The sequence below is a fragment of the Hippocampus comes genome, unplaced genomic scaffold (assembly GCF_001891065.2).
Source record: "Hippocampus comes isolate QL1 unplaced genomic scaffold, H_comes_QL1_v1.1 scaffold332, whole genome shotgun sequence".
Taxonomy (NCBI): Eukaryota; Metazoa; Chordata; class Actinopteri; order Syngnathiformes; family Syngnathidae; genus Hippocampus; species Hippocampus comes.
Window position 1 is genome coordinate 84,911 of NW_017805119.1, and position 10,243 is coordinate 95,153.

General features: G+C 39.8%; 1 protein-coding gene across 7 annotated transcripts in view; it reads left to right on the forward strand.

Moving 5' to 3' along the window:
* Positions 1-10,243, forward strand: part of piezo1 (piezo type mechanosensitive ion channel component 1 (Er blood group)) — a 135,513-nt gene that overhangs the window by 53,303 nt on the left and 71,967 nt on the right. For all 7 annotated transcript variants that reach the window (XR_002167733.1, XM_019865749.1, XM_019865747.1 and 4 more), the window contains 6 exons: positions 2,083-2,162; positions 3,185-3,365; positions 3,858-3,963; positions 7,215-7,396; positions 8,769-8,917; positions 9,052-9,210. Coding sequence is in view for 6 of the 7 variants with exons in the window: in XM_019865749.1 (XP_019721308.1) it covers positions 2,083-2,162; positions 3,185-3,365; positions 3,858-3,963; positions 7,215-7,396; positions 8,769-8,917; positions 9,052-9,210 (857 nt within the window). In the remaining variant the exon portion in view is untranslated. The remainder of the gene's footprint in view (positions 1-2,082; positions 2,163-3,184; positions 3,366-3,857; positions 3,964-7,214; positions 7,397-8,768; positions 8,918-9,051; positions 9,211-10,243) is intronic.

The window sequence follows — 10,243 nt, forward strand, 5'->3', positions numbered from 1 at the left end:
AGGGGCATAACTTAACTCTACCACAGACAGGCTTCTGCCTTCGGATGCGGTGGCTGATTGTTATTTCATTGGACCTCAACATATTCTCACCTGCATTTGATCGTTGCATGATTGTTTTTGCAAATTGTAGTGACCTGGATGTTTTTTTTCCCCATAAGATAAGGCTTCTTTTTTTACCACATTACCATTTCTGATAGACATACTGTATGATGGGAGATTACTGTCGCTTGTCCTAAACAGACAGACCTGGCCAAAAATTGTAGCTTCATCAATGTAGCTGTCAGCCTCTTGTCAGCCTTTTTTTTTCACCAATTAGAGAGGGAACTCCAATTCTTGGTAGTGTCACTGCTATGCCATATTTTCTCCACTGGATGAGATCTTTCTTCAGCATATCATGTGCTATATTTAATACCTTGATAATTGTGTACTGTCCTGACAGATATCTTTGATCGATGAGATCTCTCTGATGCTGTGGAAAACTCTCTGCAGTCCATAGTTTGGGCGAAAGATGTGGTTGCAAAAAAGTCAGGAAAAGACGACTAGAAATAATCTAATCTTTATTTGGAGTTAAGAGGCACTAAATGGCGGTGTTGTGTGTTCTCACTCATTTTACATGAGTTCAATGTGTTGTGGTTGTGCACACTTGTGCAATCACGTTATCTTATTATTGCCCTCTTTGATAGATATCTTGTTTTTTAATTGAGTTGGATGAGTTTTAGGTCAATAATGGTGGGAAGTTTAAAGATGATTTTTCTTGGTCTCATGTTTCTCCTCACAAAAACCTGGTATTTGAACCGAGTTGTGTTTACTTCTTATATCCACAGTATGTACTTTATTTTGAAAGCACAATGTTTCAATTTTATTTTCACCGAATACATTTAAAATACAGTACGTCTAAATGGGAATGGACAGTGTAACTGACAGAGTATTAAATGTCTGTTTTTGTCCCATGTGTTTTCACCCCAACTCATCGAAAGAAAAGCACTATACTGGGGGGCGGCAACCCATGGCTCGAGAGCCGCATGCGGCTCTTTAGCGCCGTTCTACTGGCTCCCTGAAGCCTTTTCAAAAATGTTTGAAAAAGGAAAAAGATGGGGGAAGGAAATATATTTTTTGTTTTAATATGGTTTCTGATGGAGGACAAACATGACACAAACAATCTTCATGTTTTCCAATGCTGTAAAAATGTGTATAACAAATTATATTTCAACTTTTCTGTCAACAAAGATTTGCGTCATAGCCTGCGACACATGTTTCGATTGGCAGGGTGGGATGTCATTCAGGTGGCTGTTGTAAAAAAAAAAAAAACTGTTTCATGTACAATTCACCGAGGGTACTGGCAAAGAATGGGAATCTGGAGGGCCGAGAGAGGCATTTTTAAACGCTACACGTCAGCTATGATAGTTAACACACTGTACAAGTGCGTCCCATGTCTCATTCATCTTAGCGGCCGTTGCTCATTATGGCATGCGTGTGTAAGTGCTTGCATGTACACGCGTGTGCGGTAACGGGTCGATCGCGGGAAGTTGTTTGATCGAAAAGTAGATCTTCGGTCAGAAAAGGTTGGGCACCCCTGTACTACTGGATGCACTGCAGGGGAAAAAAATTTTTATCATGAGGGCTCATTGTGTATTTGTAACCAACTTAGTCATTTTGATAGTAGGTTAACACAGATAAATACAGCATCTGTTGCCTTCATTGTAAGGCTTGTATTTTTTTGCGACTCCAGACATATTTGTTTTTGTTTTTTTTGTTTGTTTATTTTTGTCCAATATGGCTCTATCAACATTTTTGGTTGCCAACCCCTGCACTAGACCAATCCATCCATCTACATTCTACACCGCTTATCTTTTTCAGGGTGACGGGTGAACTGGAACCTATCCCAGTCTCAGGGCACATACAGAGACAGATAACCATTGACGCTCACACGCATATCATCAGGAAGTGGGAATTGAAAGAATGCAGCTTTCACACAAGTCAGGGGAATGTACCACTACACCATCAGTGACTGTGCCAAACATATGTAACATGAAATTTTGCAGCTATTTAAATTTTGAACGTCTGTTTTTTCTTGTTGTTCAGGTTTGGAGCATCACATACCACAGTTGGCTGACATTTGTGCTACTGCTGTGGGCTTGTCTCATCTGGATTCTGCGAGCGAGGTTAAAAACTATCCCACTAATTGCAATGCATGGAATAGAAAATTATATTTTGTGTGTGTGTGTGTATGTGTGTGTGTGTGTGTGTGTGTGTGTGTGTGTATATATATATATATATATATATAAACAAACCGTTAGGATATTGTGTTAAACATAAAAACAAAATGCTATATTTTGCAAATCATTATCAACCTACTGTATGTTTAATTGAATACACGACAAAGAAAAGATATTTCATGTTCAAACTGATAAACTTTATTATTTTTAGCTTTTAAATTTAGCTAATTATAAATGATAATTGACTTTGAATTTTATGGCTGAAAAAAAAAACTGAGGCAGCTGGCAAAACAGAAATTTGAAGAATGCTCAGCAAATGTCATTCCACCAATGTGGAAAGTATCAACGCAGGCCTCGAGCATTTTCTTGCAGTTTAATGTGAAAATAATGTGAAATGATATAATGTGTTAATCATTTCACACATAAGTCGCTCCAGAGCATAAGTCGCACCCCCACCTAAACTATGAAAAAAAAACAGTGATTTATAGTGCAGAAAATACGGTATTTTTCACACTATATGGCGCTTCGGAGCATAAGGCGCACCTTCAATGAATGGCCTATTTTAAAACTGTTTTCATATACAGGGTGCACCGCATTATCAGGTGCATAGAATAGAAGCTACAATAGTGGCTGAGGTTGCGTTATGCATGAACAAGATGGACCTACGCTAAAGGGAATACAATACAATACAACAAAGCTTTATTTATATAGCGCTTTCACTACCACACGATGCAACAAAAGTGCTTCACAGAACATTTAAAATACTACGTCGAAAAAACTAAATATTGAACCATATATAAGGCGCACCCTCATCTTTTGAGAAAATTGAATGCTTTTCGGTGCACCTTATCGTACGGAAAAGACTGTAGTGTCACAGCTAATGTTGAGTGTTTTTACATGACAAACATCTTGATTCTAATGTCAGTTTGAATTTATTGCTAAGAACTTTTCTTGTTCTCTTTTTGCAGACGACATGCAGCCATGCTGTGTTCCCCATTTATCATGGTCTATGGTCTGGCACTGTGTTGTCTGCAATATGTATGGGCCATGGATCTTGCACTTGAACTGCCTACCACCATGGGAACCATGAGTCTCAGACAGCTGGGGCTAGATAAAGCCCAGTACCCATGTCTGAGACTGGGAGCTATGGTATAGTAAAAAAGAAAACCTTTTTACAGAAAACGTGAACAACTGCAGACTCTTAAATTCTTTGCTCAAGAAGACAAGTATAGCTACGTCTGAAGTTGGCCAGTTAACATCTAAATGATTAAAGGTGAAACCAGCGTTGAAGTATTTTGCAATGCATAGATGTTTGGGGCTGTTAAAATCTTGAGTAAAAAATTTCTCCGAATTAAAAAATGGGCTGTGGATGTCTTTACATATGGTTCCATATTTTCTTCGGCCTTGGTGATAAAGTGCAACTGTTTTCATGGCTGTTTCCCCCTCTTTTAACTATAGCTGTACTATGGAATCTGGAAAAAGTAGAGCTCTCTGCATATATCCATTCTGGTTCTATAAAGTGTATGTATTTCCAGAGTTAGATTTGACTCCACCTTTTGGTGTAATTCTGTTTTAAAAGAGATTCGCACTTTCAATTCTCAGTTTGTCATTTTTTTTCTCCATCTTTTTTTTTCTCTTCAGCTCCTGTTCACCTCAACTTTCTGGCTATTAGTACGTCAGTCAGTGAAGGAAAACTTCAGCAAGAGAAGGACAAGGGCTGCACCACTAGAAGAAGTCACTTCAACAGGTATTTTATTTTATTTTTTAACTTAAATGTAAAACCAAAATGTGCCATCATTGTTGCATGCATGCACTCACGCATGCCCGCACACATACAAACGCAGTTTACAGGTGAATGAATATATTCAAGGATCAAAAAAAAAAAAAATGATTAGAACAATCTTCAAATCTCAATAAACTCCAAAACAATAAAGCCAGTGCCCGGATTTAAACCCAAGACCTCTGCACAGTGAGGTGGACGTGCTAGCCAGTCAATCAAAGTGCCCCTCAAGAACAATTAAATATACTAACTTGAAGTTGATGAGTTGCGATCCACCTGAAATTCGAGCTAATGGGTGGATACCTCACACATCTCCCTGTCTTTTGGAGATAAAAGGGCTCCTCTTTTGTTGTCTCGCTGACTCACCCCAAAAATCTCTTGTTGTACTGACTTCTTTCCTTGTTTCTCTGACCACGCCTTATACTGAAAGACCTCTCACTTCCTGGCAATCTTTATTTTTGCTCATTCACCTTTTTTTTAATGACTGTGCTCCCAAAAATGCTAAGTCCCTCCCGAAATCACTGGCAATGAAGTTCAGTTGATTTCTCATCCCTCCGCAACCCCGCGAGCCACAAGAAACCCAACCAAGCTTTTTTTTTTTCCTGTTTCTTGACTGCTTTTTTCTTTTTCTTTTCTTCATCTGCAAACAAGTAGAAATTACTCCCACCTGTTCATTATGTGCGACTCCGCTGATAAAACGTAAATGCCAACTGTGCAGCTCAATAGGGCTTCAATTTGGTGCGTGTCAAAAAATTGTGAGTGCTAGCAAAGTGAGCATTTCATAATCTCTGCCACTGTCACGAGTTATTACCACCTTCTCACGCTTATCGTTTAGATGCCCCATTTCTCCCTTACATTCCTTATATTATTGTTGTATATGCTTCATTCATTTAGACTTTCCATAGAATAGAATGTTGTTGTACGATTTGTATGTTTCAATAGCAATGTTTATTCAACATTTTCCATATACAAAAATCCAGCCTCAATTGTTTGTGTGTTTGGGTCAAAGTATTTACCTCTATTTGGTAAAAGAACTCTCCATTTAGTTTATTGTAGCCCCCCTCAGATTTAAAAGCTGATTTAATTAGGATTTTATTTTCATTTACCTTCTAAAATATTTTAAAAATTGACACGGTACCCCTTGAGGCGAGCAGGAGTAAGAGAAGAATTTCGCCCAAATCGCTATTTTTTTACCGATACTCTGACTGTTCTCACTACATCATACAATAATTAAGATAACGGATCACTTTATTACTTGAACAGGTGCACATGTATAAATGTACCATTTTTCAGTTTTTTCTCATAAACGGAACATTAAATGCGAAGAAATCAAGTTACAGTGAAACTCCTCTAGAACGAAACCTACATGGGCGAAAATACCCCCTAATGTGAAAAAATCTTCATGCATTAATACCATTCCCATTCTACTGCCCTCCATACGACGAAAACCCCCCTGTTGCGTTATACGAAATCATTTTCTCTGCTCCAGCCTCGCGAAGACATTCACTACAACGAAGTCTGATCCAACAGCGACCTCTACTGCTTCGTTCGGAAACGGCAACAGCAACCACCACACTGGTTTACAGAGTGAACGATGTTTATTTTGGTCACAGCTGCGAGTTTCCTGTACGCAACATACTCATAGCTACTCTGCCATTGGCTTACCGAGCATCATCCTGGCCTCCGATTGGCCAAGAGGGACCTCACTGTCTATGTGTCTAGATACTGAAGCTCGATCCGTAGAAGATAGATTGGAATGCATCTGATTAGCTGCTCAGAGTAAATTGCTTATGGCTCGACGGATATTCAAATAAACGAACGTTTCCTCGTATAACAAGTAAAGCATTTTCAAGGAAAATGCTTTACTTACAGTGTACAGTGCTTTACTTACTTACTTACTACAGAGTTGTTATCATGCTAAAAACCTTATGCTAACTGGAGCGCTAATGAGAGAGAAGCGCTCCAGTTAGCGTAAGGTTTTTAGCCTTCGAGAGCTAACTATGGCCATCGAGGACTACGAAGCGTCCCATGGCTGTCTTAAAAGTTCATTGCATGACATCAGCTGAGCAACGCTGTCTTGGGTGGCGATCGAGGGGAGGTCGAGTTAGAGACGGTGAGATGGTGGAAAGAAAAGCCACCGGGTCCAGGAAGTATTTGTTATTGTTAGATTCAGACGAGCATGGACGTTGCATTGCTAAAATGGCTACAAAATGGACCTTTGGATGTCAAGCAACTAAGACAAGAACAGCTCTGATGATGAAGAGAGGGTAAAAGTGATCAAAACGAAAGACGGAGGAAGCAAAATAAAATACATTATCCAAGAAATTGATGTAAGTGAAAGTGAATGCTGATCGTACATTTCGCAATTTCTTTCTCTTTTTTTTCTTTCTACACAGACAATATGAAGTGTCAAATAAGTGTGTGCTCATACTTATGCACTATTGGAATAAAAATAGAGTACATATACGTTTGTGTGTGTGTATGTGTGTGTGTGTGTGTGTGTGTGTGTGTGCTTACATCTGAGATCAAATTTGCTACAGTGAAAAAACCCCTGTTGTGAAAAATTTCTTGCTGCGAACATGATTTCGTTGTAGAGGAGTTTCACTGTCATAACAGACTCCTGGAAAGTCCCTAGCGTGTAACAAAAACTGTAGCATATGGGGCAAAATGAATGGCAGACCAGTGTAATTTAAGGTAAATAATATGACAGAATACATGTCGGTGCTATTCCACGAGGACGAAAGACATTTGAGGCCAGCGTAACGACGAGTCTGGAACGCAAACAACAAGACAAGGACTTCTTTGTCTTTTCTATTTATTAAAGAAGAAAATTATACAAAAAAAGCGTAGTCTTTGTTTGTTTGTCTTAATTTGTTTGATTGAAAAACTATATCGCTTTCGGCTGGAGTTGACCTCATCTGTCTCATGTCCAGCTCCTTCTTCTCAGCCCTGTTGCCAGTCGCGTGACGTCATAACAATTTGTTCCATCAATTAAATATTCTAACATACTACAATATATTTTAAACAAATGGAATCTAACATATGCATGAAATAATGACAATTATTTCAACTTGGTTATGAAATATGCTAATTCAACATATCAATACTAAATGGCAAATAGAACACGCCACAAAAATCGACCAATATTAAATTGCCACATACAGATGTTTATGTCTTCTCAAATTTACCTCCCTTTTCTCTTCTGTCTTTCCGACAAGAGATCCATTCTACAAATGAATCTCTGCTCAAGGTCCTGGGAGGCATGGTCCTGAGTTTTTATGCCAAATATTGGATCTACGTGTGTGGTGGGATGTTCCTCATGGTGTCTTTTGTGGGAAAACTTGTTGGATACAAGATCATCTACATGCTGCTTTTCTTGCTCTGCCTCTGTATATATCAGGTAGGAATATGAAAAGTTTATTTGTGTTCACTGCTTTTTTTTTTTTTTTTTAATGATCCACAATGAAATGACATTATAGTGTTGCAAATTATGAGACATGCCTTTTTCACTCCTAAATAGGAGAGATGGGCGCATCAGTAAATTTTGCAGGTCCGTCATTTGTCATGCAGCTCGGCCACCTGTCCATCATCGACAGCCGATCATTATTTCAATGTCACTGTCATCATGAGTCCATCACTCCATTATTGAAAACGCACTTCCTTTACTGCTAAAATACCATTCATCACGACTTTTTTAGGACTATCAGTAAAAAGGTTTTTACAAGGGTAACAGCAGTGGTGGGTGCGTCAGGAAATTATAACGGTCCATTATTTGTCATTCGCCAGCGGCCAGCCCGCCATCTATCCATCTTTTAATTCGCTTATCCTCACAAGCATCGCGGGGTGTGCTGGAGCCTATCCCAGCTGTCTTCGAGCAGTGGGTGCAGTACACCCTGGAGTGCTTGCCAGCCAATCGCAGGGCACACATAGACTCACACTGAGGGACAATTTAGAGTGTGCCATTAACCTGCCATGCATGTTTTTGGAATGTGGGAGGAAATCGGAGTACCTGGAGAAAACCCACACAGGCGTGGGGAGAACATGCAAACTCCACACAGGAAGGCCGGAGCTGGAATTGAACCCTGCACCCCCGCACTGTGAGGCCGACATGCTAAACAGTCGATCACCGGGCCACCCCTGCCAAAACCTAAAAATTGTTAAGAAAACAAATACTACATGTGGCGAACATCAGAAAGAACAGAAGTGACTCATCTGTAGGGCCACAACCATTCTCCTGTCAGGAAAAGCTGAATAGCATGACCGATTAAATCGTCAGAGGACCCTCAATAAGAATTACCATAGCCGGTGCCGTGGATGGCACAGAAAAATGACAAGATGTTGTTGTTGTTTTCTTTTTTTAAATTGACAGATCTGGTTTAATGTGTGGTGTTACATTTGCATTGAGCTCTGACGCATTACCGTGCATAAATTTAAAAAGAAACTGGGAAAATAACGTATGAAAAGATGTTATTCTGTGGTGACGACATTCACCCTGACACTGTACCTTTAAGGGAGGGGGGCTCAGTTCAAAGGGAAGACAGACTTAAAAGGGATGTTCAACTTAAAAGGTTTGAAAGAAAGTAGTTTACCGCTTCCTCTCTAAAAATCTGTTTTGTTTTGGAGAGTAAAAAGAGACTCGCCTTACCCTCATCTCCTCGTCCCATTATTTACAGCAGTCTCCATTTTACCATTATTTTACAACTCTGTGGTTCACATTGAAACATCCCCCCCATCCCCAAAATCATATTTTTGCTTGTCTTGACATTTTTAAGGTATACTATTCTATCTGGAGGCGTCTACTGAAGCTCTTTTGGTGGCTTGTAGTGGCCTACACGATGTTGGTGTTGATCTCCATCTACACATACCAGTTTGAAGAATTTCCTGATTATTGGAGGAATTTTACTGGGCTCACAGAACAACAGTAAGATCTTGCTTGACACTCTATACCGTCTTGTCTCTTTGTTCCACCAATTTGTTTTAACATTACCCTTACTATTATTAACTCAGTGTGAAAGTCAAAAAAATGTGGGCTAATCAACTCCTTTGTCTCCTAAGGCTTGCAGCGATTGGTCTGGAGACATTTGCCCTCTCAGAGCTCTTCACAAGTATTCTCATCCCTGGATTTTTCCTGTTGGCCTGTATTCTGCAGTTACACTATTTCCACAAACCCTTCATGAGAATCACTGACCCTGAACATGTTACACCAATTCACCGGTAAGCCCACCCGTAAATTATTTAATTTGCTATTTAACAGTAATAACTACGTGGCATGTCATGCTTTACCTTTCGATATGGCAAAGGTATTGCTTGTTCACACTTGTGAAAATAGCAAAATAATAATTGCACGTAAAACTGAGCATGATACATGAGACAGTATGTACAAGATACTGAATCCACAGTTACTCTTGAGAATGTTGCATCAGTATGTGGGCTACCATTTTCCGATCAGGACTATGAATTCCATGATTTAATTAACTGTATGAGGTCACAATGGCGCACATTCATTAGTAAAGCATTGATTAAGAATAAGTGTTAAAAGTGCTTAAAAGTAATCACATTTTGAAGACGCCTTTAAAGTCTAAAGCACTTTACGACAGCTGCAGCTGTATTGAAAGCACTATCTAAATAAAGATGCATTGCATTGTATTATGATGTAATGGAGAATGAACAGGAAGGTGTATGGAAAGTAAGACTTAAACGTTTAAGCCTTTTAGGTACCGTATTTTCCACACTATAAGGCCCACTTAAAGGCATTTAATTTTCTCAAAAGCCAACAGCGCGCCCTATAATCGGATACGCTTTATGTATGTTGTTAGTTGCAGTCTCTTTATAGTCCCCGTTGAGTTGTTTCCCTGTTAGTGTTTCTATAGGGGTGTTCACACGGCAACATTTGGTCCGACGCAGCACCGGCGCTGCGCCAGTTGTGCGTTCGCACATGCACCTTTGCTCCGGCGTAGCGCCGCTAAAGAGCTTATACCGGACCAAATTTGATCCACCTCAGGGTGGTGGTTTAAAAATTTGCTCCAGAGCAAATGCTCGTTTGCGACGCTACGCCGGAACAAATGTGCACGTGTGAACGCAGCTGGGTTAAATTTGCTCCAGAGCAAATGCTCGCTGGCGGGGGAGTGGCCTCGCTACGCTCGCTACCAGATGCACGGAATGTATATGTATGTATGTATGTGTATGTGTGTGTGTGTGTGTGTGTGTGTGTGTGTGTGTGTGTGTGTGTGTGTGTGTGTGTGTGTGT